At 49.3% G+C, this 14,376-nt stretch overlaps 1 protein-coding gene across 1 annotated transcript in view; it reads left to right on the plus strand.

The window, feature by feature from the left end:
* FSTL4 (follistatin-like 4) overlaps window positions 1-14,376 on the plus strand; it is a 665,226-nt gene that overhangs the window by 451,773 nt on the left and 199,077 nt on the right. Inside the window, exon 4 of the mRNA XM_011969239.1 lies at window positions 1,537-1,785. Within this exon, the coding sequence (XP_011824629.1) occupies window positions 1,537-1,785 (249 nt within the window). The remainder of the gene's footprint in view (window positions 1-1,536; window positions 1,786-14,376) is intronic.

Here is a 14,376-nt window from a genome sequence, read left to right on the forward strand (position 1 = left end):
TGATTACTAGGATCATTCTGTCTTGCTGAGTATTTTGATGGAGATTTAATTAACAGTTAAAGCAAAGTCTTCTGAGGCCATAAAAATCTGTATTCACATGTCAGTTGTCTTTTGGTGTCCCTGTATAATTCCCAACTTTCCACCTGTACCTTCAGTGACATGTGCCGATTATCTCATTTCCAGACTCCCACAATGCAGTGTGATGTTGGTGATGGATGCCTGTTTTGCCTTTTACTTAAACGTGCCCTTTCCAGCTGCCCTGACCTCTTTGGTGTGTGAGCTCTGGGTGCTGCTGCCTGAGTTCACTGTGGGTGTTGTAGGGTGCAGGGGACACTCAAGCAATGTGGCAGCTGCCATTTCCAGAGGCTTAGCCTTCTTGCCCATAACTGCAACATTGTGCTAGAAAGGACTGGGCGGTGGCGGAAAGGCTGCTGGTGTCTCCCCTGATGACGTGTGTCTTGGAGAACCACATTCTCCCCCAAGGAAATGGCCAGCCACTGGTCTCCCTACCTCAGCTACCCCCACCCCCTTCCTGAACACTTGGAGCATGACTTTCTTCTTATGCCATACTTCCTCCCTGCAATGGCTCCCTAGTGCCTACAATAGAGTACCTAAATTTCTCTGCTTGGCTCTCCAAGTCTCCCAGAAATCACACCTTGCCCCCCGACCCCACCACTGTACAAAACTCCTACTCACATTTAGTCTTCTACCTGAGACCTGCAAATGCCACCCACAGGGTGGCTGGGGGAGTCTTGGCTCAAGCCTGCTGTGTTTCTGGGAAAACTCTTCTCTCCTTTGCAGGGCCCACTGGCACATCACCCCCTCCATCATCTCTACCACTCCCAGTTACTTCTCCCAAACTTAGCTCCCTGGCTCCCATGCCCTTTGCCTGATCTGCATACTTGTCACCACCTTACAGAATGACAAAGTCAGAAAGAGGAAAAGGCATGGCTTGTTCATCTTTGAGACCCCTAAGGTGCCTAGTACACAGCCTGGTCCAAAGTCATGATATAGTAAAGGAAAAGAAGGAAGGAAGGAAAAGGTGTTGCAAGCAGGGGTGGGTGGGGGGACGGCTTTTTAAAGAGTCATTGATTTTAATAGGTCTCTAGTCCGGGAGGCTGACTGTGAGCCTGGGAGCAGTGGGAGCAGGCTTTGTCCTTCGGTGTAAGGTGCTTCTTTGTGAGCACAGAATGGCTGGGTGTTTTCATTTTTCAACTGGAAGCAGGAAAAGAAAGCCTAAGAAAGAACCAAGAGTTGATCAGAAGCCCCCAGCTGGGTCCTAGGATGGGCAGGTGTTGTATTTCAGATGTTCAGAGGGAGTCAGCCATGAAACCTGAGCTCTACAAGGCAGGACACCCTTCTTGGCACCAATGGCCACCTCATGGAGGGACAGGGACTCCCTAGGAGACCCCAAGCCCCCAAGTAGCTTGGCTTCACAGGCAAATGGAGTCTGTGCTTGTGAGCTACAAAGGAGGCCCTTGACCCCAGACCCCCTGAGTGTTTGTAGCTGACCCTCTGTGTTTGTGTGTCCGGCAGGGCTTTCCAGCCACAATGAGCTACTAGCCTCCTGCGGGAAGAAGTTCTGCAGCCGAGGGAGCCGGTGCGTGCTCAGCAGGAAGACAGGGGAGCCCGAATGCCAGTGCCTGGAGGCATGCAGGCCCAGCTACATGCCTGTGTGCGGCTCTGATGGGAGGTTTTATGAAAACCACTGTAAGCTCCACCGTGCCGCTTGCCTCCTGGGAAAGAAGATCACTGTCATCCACAGCAAGGACTGTTTCCTCAAAGGTAGGAACAGGGCCCTTGCCCTGTGGTTTTGAGTTTTGTGATGGATCTTCTAATGCCTTTTTGACAAGTGACCTGGGTGCTGAGTCTACAAGTTACATATCTGTAGGAAATAAAGACAAAGACTGGTGTGTAACAAAATGGCAGCAGTGGCATTTTGGTGATGCATACTCTACCTGTGTGCCACCTCCAGAGACCCCTGCCCTTAGAGGAAGCTTCTTGGGGAGCAGAATCCAGGCAGGTCAAATTAAACCCTGGCTGGTACAGGTTCACTAGTAACGAGACAACAGGGCACTACCCAATTCTCCATACAGGATGGGCCTTTGCAAGGTTGTGACAAGGACCATGTTTACCCCTCTGCACAGAGTCCCATGAGTCAGGAGGCTGTGCTGTGCATAGAATGTGGTCAGGCAGACACCAGCACAATGGCTCCCAGCATGGCAAGGACACAAACTCTGGCCTGGAGTAGTTGTCGTTGGGAAGGCATCCCATGTCTTACCTGTCCAAAATACCTCTGAGCAAGACAAGGAAGCCTCTGGGTGGACATCAGAATATGTCCATGGAGCTGGGGCCAAAGGATTCATGCTTTGGGCTGAGATTGAGTCAGAAGAGAGGGCAAGTACCAGCTCCCACTGGATGGTAAGAGCCATTAGGGCAACGGCTATGGCTGTTTTATGCGCTTATGTATTTGCAGCACCTAGCACAGTGCCTTGCGCCAAGAAAATGCTCAATGGCTCCCAGATGCTTGAAGATACAAGAGTCAGAATGCACATCCTGTGTTGATTGATGTGGCCCTGGTAAATAGTACATGCCATGGCCTGTAGAAGTATTTATTGTGTACAAATATTTGTGTACAAAATGGGTATACATGAATTAGGAAATGTGTAGAAGACAGAAGCAGCTTGCAGGCAAATGGAAACAGGCCCACACAGCCTGAGCTAGGGGAGCCCACCTGGAGTTGCGTGAGGTCAGGAAAGTGCTTTAGGTTGTGCAGGGAGGAGAGGAGGAGGCTTGGACTAGAGACTTGCCAAGTGCCTGCAACACTGGAAGACAAAGGCTTGAGAGCAGTCCAGGCTGTAGAGGCCTGGGCACCAAGGGGGAAGAGGCAGAGCTCCTGCCTCACCCTCACAGACCCCCACTGAGGATGGTGTGATGCATGACGTATGTGTGGAGGCGGATTCACGGCTGAGGTGGTGGAGCAAAGGTGTGTTTGCCTCTGTTACATCTACCTGTGTCACCTGCACCCACCTAATGGGCCACTCCACTTAGCAGTCGTGGCAGCATGGAGTGCTAGGCAGGGCAGGGCTTGGGAAAGGCGCCTTTACCTGGTGATGACAATAGTCTTGGACACTTTCACGGCTGTGCTTATAATGCTAATGCCGAGGTGCTTCAGAGATCATGAGACACATTATGGAAATGAGGCCAAAATGAGCCTAGGAAAAACGTCCCCAGTCTGGAAGCGCTGCCCGGCGACATGCCACCAATTCCTCTGCAACCGTGCACACTAAAACACTTGACCAGTTGCTCCAGCTTTATTGGCCGTGTTGAATTTTATAGACTGATGTTCCATTCTCTGGTTTCCAATATCCTCTAAATTGCATCATCCTAAAGGTTTCTATTTCTGCATCAGAGTGTGCACAGCCTCCCTCACCATCGGTTATTCAAACAACATTTCTCATTTCATGGGAGGGAAAAACCAGCCACCACAAAACCCACGGAGGTGAGGAGGGATGGGAACAAGCTGGCGTGGAGAGGAGGGCAGGCAGCCTTGAGCAGATCAGGGCTCAGTTCTACTTCATGTTGATGGAATTTATCCACTGACTCCTTCTGACTCATTGAGGTTTTCACAGATTGTGAGTTGCCGCCCACTTGGTATAGCAGAACTCCTCTCTTAAGGACCCCTTTTTGGTGGAGAGTGGTGCCTGTGAGCTCCCAGAAAGACCAAGGGTGGCATCCCAGCTCTGGTACTGAGAGGTGACAACATGCTAGCAGCCCTCACTCTGGGCACCTCCTCCACCTCAGCGTCCACTCTGGCAGCACTTGAGGAGCCCTTCAGCCGGCCACAGCACTGTGGGAGCCCCTCTCTGGGCTGGCGGAGGCCGGAGCCGGCTCCCTCTGTTTGCGGGGAGGTGTGGAGGGAGAGGCACAGGCGGGAACCCAGGCTGTGCGCCGCGCTCGCGGGCAGGCCAGAGTGAGTTTCAGGTGAGCGGGGGCTCAGCGGGCCCCACACTCGGAGCGGGGAGCGGATGCCACCAGCCCCACGCAGTGAGGAGCTTAGCACCTGGGCCAGCAGCTGCGGAGGGTGTGGCAGGGTCTCCCAACTGTGCCAGCCTGCCGGCGCTGTGCTGGAATTCTCACCGGGCTTCAGCTGCCTCCCCGCAGGGCAGGGCTTGGGACCTGCAGCCAGCCTTACCGGAGCCTCCCCCACGCCATGGGCTCCTGCGCCCCGAGCCTCCCCGAGCAGTGCTGCCCCTTGTGCCATAGCGCCCTGTCCCATCGACCGCCCAAGGGCTGAGGAGTGAGGGCGCATGGCAGGGGACTGGCGGGCAGCTCAGCCTGCAGCCCCTGTGCGGGATCCACTGGGTGAAGCCAGCTGGGCTCCTGAGTCTAGTGGGGACTTGGAGAACCTTTATCTCTAGATAAGGGATTGTAAATATACCAATCAGCACCCTGTGTCTAGCTCAAGGTTTGTAAATAAACCAATCAGTACTCTGTATCTAGCTAACCTAGTGGGAACTTGGAGAACCTTTATATCTAGCTAAGAGATTGTAAATACACCAATCAGCACCCTGTGCCTAGCTCAAGGTTTGTAAATACACCAATCAGTACTCGGTATCTAGCTAATCTAGTGGGGACTTGGAGAACTTTTCTGTTTAGCACTCTGTGTCTAGCTAAAGGATTGTAAACGCACCAATCAGCACTCTCTATCTAGCTCAAGGTTTGTAAACGCACCAATCAGTGCTCTGTGTCCAGCTAATCTAGTGGGGACTTGGAGAACTTTTATGTCTAGCTAGAGGATTGTAAATGCACCAATCAGCACTCTGTGTCTAGCTCAGGGATTGTAAATGCACCAATCAGCACCCTGTCAAAACGGTCCAATCAGTTCTCTGTAAAATAGACCAATCAGCTCTCTATAAAATGGATCAATCAGCAGGATGTGGGTGGGATCATATAAGGGAATAAAAGCAGGCTGCCCCAACCCAACAGCGGCAACTCACTGGGTTCTCTTGCAGGGTGTCCTAGCTTTGTTCTTTCACTCTTTACAATAAATCTTGTTGCTGCTAGCTTTTTGGAACCATGCCACATTTAAGAGCTGTAATACTCACCACGGAGGTCTGCAGCTTCGCTGCTGCAGCCAGCGAGACCACGAACCCACTGGGAAGAACAAACCACTCCAGATGCGCCGCCTTTAGAAGCTGTAATACTCACCGTGAAGGTCTGCAGCTTCACTCCTGAAGTCAGCGAGGCTACGAACTCACCAGAAGGAAGAAAGTGCGGACACATCTGAACATCTGAAAGAACAAACTCCAGATGCGCTATCTTTAAGAGCTATAACACTCACCACGAGGGTCCGCGGCTTCGTTCTTGAGGTCAGCGAGATCAAGAACCGACCAATTCCAGACACAGTACTTCCCAGCTGTGTGGCCTTGGGTGCATCACTCTGCTTCTCTGGGCTTTTTCCTCGGGTGTAAAATGGAGCTAACAGCAGTACCCACCGGCTGCAGCCCTGGAGAGAAGTAAAAGAGGGGCTGCACAAACACCACTTAGCACGCTGCCTGATGCATCGCATGGATTTAGTGTTCATGAGACCTGCCACCATCATTCTAATCCAGCATGGCCACAGGCCGAGAGTAGACAGATGCACAAACTGTGAAGAATGCAGAGACAGGAACAAGGGCTCTGCCTGGGAGGTGTGGGGAAAGATTTCTGGGCCCCGATTGTTTAATGGTACGTGGAGAGTGGGTGAGGAAGACAGTGTCAGGCAGACACTCATTGCTGGGGCCTGTCCCAGCAGTGTCCACCTAGAGCCGGGGCTTTTCTTTCTGCAGATGGCCTCTTGGGTCTGGATTCCAGTGAAAGCCTTCAGTGTCTCACCCTCAGGGTCAGCTGTAGTCCTGATGGGAGGGCAGGAGAGCTGGGCTGCTTCTCCTCCTCGGTCATTCCCATAGGGATTGCCCAGCAAACAGGAAAGACCTGGGCGCTCATTCACAGCAGCCTGATGAAGGGAAAGCAGGCCAGCCCCGAAGTGAGTTCCATGATGTGAGCACTTCACTTTGACCGGAACCATGGCTCCAACGGGGAATAGAAGGAAACAGATGGGAGCTTCTGTGGGGACAGGGGGGTCCTGGAACAAAGGAGAATGTAAAGAAGTTCCTACAGTCCCCACCCCACAATGGCAGAATATTTAGTAACAGCTTGAGGTCCATGGATGACAGTTTGTCATTTGTCCTAAATTTCCAGGGAGTCATTAATACAGGAAACAACAACAAAAAAAAACCTTGTTTTTCATGCAAGCAAAAATTCTAAAATCATCCATCTTTCATTCTCTATTTCTATCAGACTTTACAAGAAGAAGTTGTGACTTCATTCTCTAGGACTTTATCTGCCCCCAGAAGTCAATATTAGGACAATCCCTTGTGCAGTGGAAGTGTGTGGAGCAAGAGAAGAGAGGTGATGGGCTGTGCTGGGCTAAGTCACTGCAGTTCGGAGCTCCCTGTCTGTGGCCAGAGCCCCTGATTTCCTGTTGGGGAAGGGGTTCTCCTGAGGAGTGGTGGGGGACACATAGCCTTCATCACCCAGCAAGGGATAAAAGGCAGCATTGTAAGTCCCATTTATAAGAAAACTTCTGGTATCACATTCCAGTTGCTATGGCAATGGGATTCCTTGTGAATGTGAAATGAAATGTATCATTTAGGGATCATTAGCATGTACAGGAAATCAACCAGACTCAAAAGGATTGCTGCAGCTAGAGTTTACATCTTTGATCCCAGATCTCTTGAGTCACAAGCAGGATCTCACTGAAAGTCAGGGGCAAAAGGGGGTGTGGGAAAGATGTATCTCTTCTTGTGGCAAAATTAGAGTCACAGTTTTCCTCAACACCAAATCCTACCAAGAGAATGCCAAGATATCGGATGGATTTCACTGTTTAACTTCTTACAGAGTTTGTGTTTTCAAAGTTATCTTGTGACATCGCATTCCTATTTGTGTATTAGTTGGCACTTTTAAACTCATTTTTCTTGGTTTTGAATTCACGCTTTATCTCCTACGCTGTTCAAGAAGATGAGCTTCCCTTTCAGCAATCACTCACCAAGCCAGGGCTGTATTATACCAGATGACACAATGTCATAGTTGGGCAGTTTTCCAAACAAACCATGAAATTATGGAAGATAGGGGACTGTTGGAGGTTCCGTTTTAAGGGGGCCCTTCAGCTTCCTCAGCCTGATGGTGGTTGCAGGTAGTTTTGGTGCTTCAGAGGAGAGTTCACAAGCTGATGAAAGACAGGAAGTCATTTCCATTTTTGGAAACAAGTTAAGCATATTACAGGCTCACTAAGAAATCTCTTTTTTCTTACTTGTTACTAAACAGGTGTAAAAACTCAGTATTTTGTTGCAAGTTAGCAGAGCAAATAGAGCTTGCTGCCTAAGAGCCTTTTATTTTTCTTCTTGTTATTTTGTTGCTGTTGTTACTTTGAGTCTTGTTACTTTAAGAATTTAAGTTGGGCCCCACACCTCCAGGGGCATTTCTATACTTCCACAAGTCTTTCCTGTCCTGCCAGGGAAAGCTTCTCACATCCCCAGCTTTGTCAGCCCAGTCCAGCTCTCAGCAGGAGACTCACTTCCTGGGATGTGTGCAATCCTGCTGCAGGGCTGTGATGCTGTAAGGCATTGATAGGGGATTTGGTGTAACTCTGCTGGAGCAGTCCCTACAGCAAGAGCCTGAGGAAGCATCAGGGAGCCCCAGGCTGATGGGACAATGTGGCACATGCTCGACGGTGCTGCTTTGGACAAGGCACGTGAGCTTTCTGTGCCTCATTTATCTCATCTGTAAAATGGGAGTAATAACAGCACTTACCTCGTGGAGTGTTGTATGACAGGAGCAGCACCTGACGTGCAGTGAGCTTTCTTCTCTAAGCAGTATCAACAGCACAAGGGATGATGGTGATGCCGTTGTGACACCACGGCTTGTTTAAGGAGCAGATGCAACAGGCTATAAGATCCTTGCCCGTTTATGTGACAACTCTGTAATGAGCAAGGAGGTCAGGGGTGGTGGGTCCTCCTGTGAATGAGGGGAGAGAAGAACATTGGCCCTCCATGTTTATTTAATGAATGCCTAGAATTTGACCTCCAGTTGGTCAAATTTAATGATCACTTTCTCCAACTGTCTTGCTTTTTGAAAAGACATGTAAGGAGCCACTGAAGTTCATGTAGCAGGTTAGTAGAAAAGCAAGGGGAGAATCAGGTGTCTCTGATCCCCAGTCCGGACAAAGCTCCTAGAATGTACCTCCGGGCTCTCAGGAAATGCCAGTGGAGCCTGGGGTAAAATTCATCCAACTCAGGATGAGAATGTTTAGAGAAGGTGCTGGAGGAGAAGAGACCTTGAAGGTGGATCTCGAAGGGCAAGGGAGGGTTTGCTAGGTTGAGAGGATGGAGAAGGCTTTCGAGGGGTACCAGCATGAGGTACCTCCAGTCTCAGGCAAGAGCAAGTGATTATGGGATCCTGGGTGTGGGGGAGAGTATAGTTGGGGATAAAGGCAGACAAGTGGATCACAGCAAGCTGGGGAAAGGCCTTGTGTGCCAAGCAGGGTAGTCTGAACTCAAGCTGACCGGGTGTCAGGTAAGCTACTGCAACATTCTCATTTCCCAAAGAGGGACCCTGAAGCCCAGAGAGGGCCAACACCTGTCCCAAGTCACACAGGCAGAGCCAAGCCAGGGCCCAGGCTTTGCTGCTGCAACAGGACCTTCAAAGGCACCAACAGCTTTGGGGCTGTTTTTAGTTAAGTCTCAGCAAGGCACGTTCCCAACAGATGCAATTGCTTTATGCTTCTCCCCCAGGAGACCTCGTGGTGCAGAAGGAAGGCTCAGGAGCCATGGGCAGTGGAAAGGGCCTTGCATGCCACTACTGGGCAGGGCTTCCCTGCTCTACAGGTCATTAAGAAGCCAGCTACAGCTTCTCCAGGGAAAACTGGCTCAATCATCCCAAACTCACAGGGCCTCTGGACAACAGGAAACCAGACCCCTGTCTCCTTTCTAAGGAAAGAGTAGGAAACCCACAGATACCCAGAAGGCTGCCAGGAGAACCTGGGGTCAAAAGCAGGCAGAGCCTCTGGGGACAAGCCCACCTTCAGCCTGGTGTGGCTCTGGAAGCTGGACTCCACTTTCTCTCCAGACTCCCTTTCCTGTTCTTCCAGTTGCCCTTCCACTCTGGGCCTACCCACATTTCTGTCCAGTGGCCGCAGTTGTTCTTTCGGTCTTTGCAAAAGGATCTTTCTGTACCCAGCCCTGTTCCTGGCCTTCACTTTAAGCTCCACAGAAGAGGTTTGGCTATTTTCTGCCAAGACACTCAGCTTCACAGACATCTGTTGAATGCCCACTGGGTGCTAAGGCTGTACCAGGACCTGAGAATACCAGTAGGATCAGAACACCAGGCCTGACCTCAAGGAATTTACAGCCAAAAGAAATGCCACACATCTCCACTCTCTGGGTTATCCTTTGGGGGCTGCTTTAGCCAGAGATGCCTCCAAGACCTTAAGCACAAATGGGAATCTTTACAGACTGTCTCTCATGTTGGATACCCCCTCCTCACTCCACAGATTCTGTCAGCATCTGTGAAAACAACTAGGATTTGACTGAACTGAAAATTCACTCATAGCCCCGTAGTCCAGCATCCCTGGGAGCTCAGTTGTCCCGTTTACAGTATCTGCTTCCAGGATCAAGAAAAGTGACTTAAAACAAACATGTGTGTTCTTTGGATATTTCCTCTAGGTTTTATGCAAGGAAATGTCTTGGTGTGAGCACTTCGCAAATGTGCAAGGATATTATCAGTTCGGCATGTGTGGTGTGCTTTATAGAACTGCTGCACTTTGAATGAATTAATTACATTCTGGTAATTAAAAATTGCTAAGAAGTTATTGAGCTGAGAAAGTCTCGCGGTGCATTGATTTCTCTTATGGAAACAAGCTATAGCCTCCGAGTCCCCCACATTGTTTCTGGCTGTTTTCTGGCACCCCGTCCTTCTTTCTCCAACCCCTCCTTTGCTGTGCACTCTTCATTCCCATTGGTTGCTGGCGGACTCATCTCTCTCATCCTAAAGCCCAAAGGCGCAGGATTTTGTCCCAGCATCCTCCTAGGTAGCCTTTCATCTCTTCCCTCTCAGGCCACAGAGCATTTTCTGCACTGGCTGTCTCCACTTCTGCAGCTTCCCTGTATTCTGCTGTCTAGGGTCTGCACCTAGCTCCTGTCCTGTTACCCCTGCCACTGAGTTTGCTAAGATCACCTTACCCTTCTAAATGCCAAGAAGGCACTTTCCAGGCCTCGTTTTGCTGCATCCCTCCTGCAGTGAGCTCTGTCATCCTCCCTGCAAACCTGTTCCACTGTCTTCTGGGGACCAGCCACCATCCTTCTGACTCTCCATAGGCCCCTCCTTCTATACCAGCTGCTTCCAGGAGGGTCCCCTGGGGCCCTCTTCTCACAGTTCCAGCTATGCCTCAAAGACCCAGACTGTCCCATGAGAAAAGACCCAACCATATCTTCTTGCCTGATCTCTCCTCACGTTTCAGTCTACCTCTCATTCCACCTGGGATGGTCCATCCCACCATCATCTCCTGGCTGGATGACCTCTATGGCCTCCTAGCTATTCTCTGAGCCCCAGCTCAGATGCTTCTTCAAATCCACTTTCCATATGGCATTTAGAATAAGTTTTCCAAGATGGAAGTTTGACCATGGTGCTGTCCCGCTCGAACCCTTCTGTCCAATTGTTCAGCAACATTCATGTACTATGAGTCAGATACTATTCGGTGATGTGGGGACACAGCAGGGAAAAAAACAGAGCCCTGTCCGCATGATAGGTACAGTCTTGTAGGAGAAACAGACAGTAAACAAGAGATGAAGTCTATGTGATGGTGACAAGTGCCATGGAGTAGAATAAAGCCAGGAGGGCAGTTAGCCAGAGCTTCTGATATGAGAAGTGACATTTGGGCAAAGGCCTGCAAGAGGCTAGGGGGTTAGGTAGTGAGGCATTTGAATATCTGGGGGAAGAGTATCCCAGGCAGTGGCAATACAAAGTTTGCAAAGATCCTAAGGTGGGAGCTTGTCTAGCAGGTTTGGTGACTTACAAGGGACCAGAGTTGCTGGACCAGGGTGAGGTAGCAAAGAGAAACTAAGGAAGTCGGAGGGCTGATGTGGTTGATCTCCACACAGGACCCTGTTGGCCATTGGAAGCCCAAGCTCTTTGCCACTAGGCTATATTACTCATTATTTCTCATTACTCCATGAGGCCCACCCAGAAGTGGCCTTGACAAGGGGAGGCAGTGACTTCCCCACAGGAGGCTGTTTGAGGAAGGGCCTGTGTGGACAGGGGGGGTGCCGGGGGCTCAGGTGCTCAGATCCATGTGAGTGGACCCTATGCCCAACACTCGAGAGGTTTCAGATGATCACCACGAGTCAGATGTTTAATTACTGGAGCAGGAAATTCATTTGGTGCTCCTTTAAGGTTCTTCCCTATTGTGCCTTCAATTAAGATCAAGGCCCCCGTGTAGCAGCCGCTAAATGACACCATGTATTGAATCTCTGTGCTCAAGCAGTTTATCTAATTATCTGTGTGATAGACTCAGCAGCTGTCAGACCAGCCACAACTCAAATACGTGGACTCTGTGCGCCTGCTTTAAAGTCTTTTATGCTCACTAGCAAGCTCGAGGATAGAACTTTCGTGCTCTTTTCTAGATGTGGGATCCCTTTCAGGTTCCTCTGCTGCCTGGTGATATAAGGCATTGAGGGGACCAGTGGCTGGGAGGACAGTGGGTACAAGAATTGAGCAGAGGCCTGGGGGCTGGACTGTTTCCTCCCTCACCCCAGCCCTTGTGCCTGGCATGGGCACTCAGCCTCTCTGCCTGCTTTTCTGGACAGGGAAGCAATGACCCAGTTTGGGCCATCTTCTTTTCTCCAAAGAGAGGGAGGAGCACTTGCCACTGTATCAAATTAACTGAAAGAAATGAGGGGGATCAGGAGGCAGTGAGCCGGGGGAGAGTAAATGACGGCTCATCTCCATCAGCAGAGAGTGTCTTCAGGAGTAAACACTTCCCAGCAGTGCAGGCTCATTGGAGGATGCATGAGGAACAAGGCCCCACCAAACAACTGAACGTAAGGTCTGTAGAGTTGAGTCCTCAGCCAGGAGAACTGAGGGACAGAACTACAGAAAGCTGGGGCCCAGCCCTGTACAGCATCCTGGGTCTCTGGGAGCCACCCATGCTTCCTGATTATAGGTGAGCTTGTGCCCAGTCCTGCACCTGGGTGCCTTGTGAGGGCCGGATCCAGAACACATGTATTCTCCAGGCTACTGAGGGAAGACAGAGCTTCACAGTGACTACTGGGTTTGGACATCTCCTAGAGAGTTCTTCCCTCTGCTTTTCTTCTTCTGGTGCTCATTTCTGCTTTGATGCATTTTGATCACTTGTTAATGAAAGTAATCGGAGTGAAAACTACTTTCAAAAAGCTCCTCTAAATGAAAGTAGCAAAATCACTTTGCTTGCAGGTAATTAAAATAGCCAGATGCAGTGAACTCCATCCACTTACTATAAGCAGGGTGATCTGAGTTATGCATTTCTCTTTGTAGCTGGAAAGAAGGGCTCATCCAGGGACTTAGCAGCCATCTCTCTTTTCTTGTCTTCCTTAGGGAACTTGTGCTTTCTCTTCCACTGCTTGTGTTCAGTGCACCCCATGCCCCCTTCAGTTGGCTAAGGTGTGCCCAAAGGCCTAGTCTACAGTGGTCCAGCAAATGCCTCTTTGAGCCCTTGCCTCCCTCGCTCATTCTGCCTGGCTAACTCTCTGACTCTTCCTCCAATACACCTGTACATCTCTGTCTCCTTCTGTCTTCTTCCACCCCATTTTTGTCTCTGTTTCTCAGATGCTGTGTGGCTTATCCAGTGATCCATATTTCCATCAAAACATAATAAATCCAAGGTATTTTTATAGGGATTTGCAGAGATCTTTGCTTGTATCCAGTCAGGTGGAGCTTGTACAGACCCAGGTCTGCGTGAGTCCTCATTTCTGAGATTTTAATCTTTTCCCCATTCAAGCTTGTCCAATGAGCTGGGGAACCCTAGATTAGAGCCATCAGAGGTTCTGAAGGGCAGAACCTTTCTGGATAGGTGGGTGATGGACAGGAAAGCAGGGGTGAGGAAGATGTCTTTTATAAAGCTGCAAAAGAAGAAATATCCTAGACCAAGGAGAAAGTTTCAGAAGGGGACACCAGGGTAGGGGCAGAGATGGGACCAGAAAGGGTCAGTGACACATCATCCTAATTCCGTAGACAGTGAGCTCGCTTGTTCTCCTTCCCACCCACATGCAAAACTCCAGATCTTCAAGGGCATCTCTCAACTGTTTAGCCATAAATGCTGGTTACAGGGAAGTTAAGACCCCTCTCCAGGTGCAGTATGTCATGGCAGTGACCATAGATTTAGCTGTAATTCCAGTCTGGTCAATCTCACTGGGCGGCGGTGAGAGTAAACAGAGGTGAAGCCTGAACAGACCTGTCTGAACAAGAATGAAGGTGAAGCTGGCTTCTGCAATGGAGGAGGAGGAGAGCACACACTTAAGATGCAGCAAAAGAGCATGCTTTGGGGAAAAATTATTACAAGAAACAGAAGCACATTTTAGACAGCAACGTGTTCTTCCAATTCAAGAAAACATGAACTCTGAAATGAGATAAAAAATGGGATTGTAAATTGGCTGAGCCACAGTCAAAAATAAAATAGAAGCTGGGGGAGGTAAGGAAAGAATATAAAGAACCTGAAATACAATTGCAGAAGTTGCTTTTCTACTTCAAGCAGTAAAAGAAAAGATTAACAATACAGAAATCATAGTTGTTCCAATACAGAAAACAAACTTGAAAACCGCTGCCCAAATGCATCGAAAATGAGAAGAAGATTTAAAAAATAATGTGGGAGAGGATGATAGATATGTAAGACAGAGATAAAAGATTTAAAATTATAGTGATTGGTTATCTTAAAGACCTCAGAGCAATTCAAATGGACACAATAAGCAAAGAAAGATCTGAAAAAAAAAGTGCCCTATGCTGAAAGATTTATCAAATAAGTCAAAATATAATTGCTAAAATTTTAGGTTTCGAAAAAAAAATTAAATTGATCTGAAGTGTCCAGGAAGAGAAAAACAAAGCAGACAAAATAAAACCACCTGGTGTTACACTGGGGGCTCTCGAGTGGTTTTAGCTGGCCGGCTTGCCCAGGGGAAGCTTCTCCCCTTCAGTTACTTTTGTGTGAAAGGTGAGTCTCAGATACTGTCTGATATAAAGGAAAAAAACATTATTGGTAGAGTTTTGAGGTGGTAAGACCATGATGCAAGAATTCTATACTTATCAAAT

Source organism: Mandrillus leucophaeus, unplaced genomic scaffold (genome assembly GCF_000951045.1).
Source record: "Mandrillus leucophaeus isolate KB7577 unplaced genomic scaffold, Mleu.le_1.0 Scaffold88, whole genome shotgun sequence".
NCBI classification, from domain to species: Eukaryota; Metazoa; Chordata; class Mammalia; order Primates; family Cercopithecidae; genus Mandrillus; species Mandrillus leucophaeus.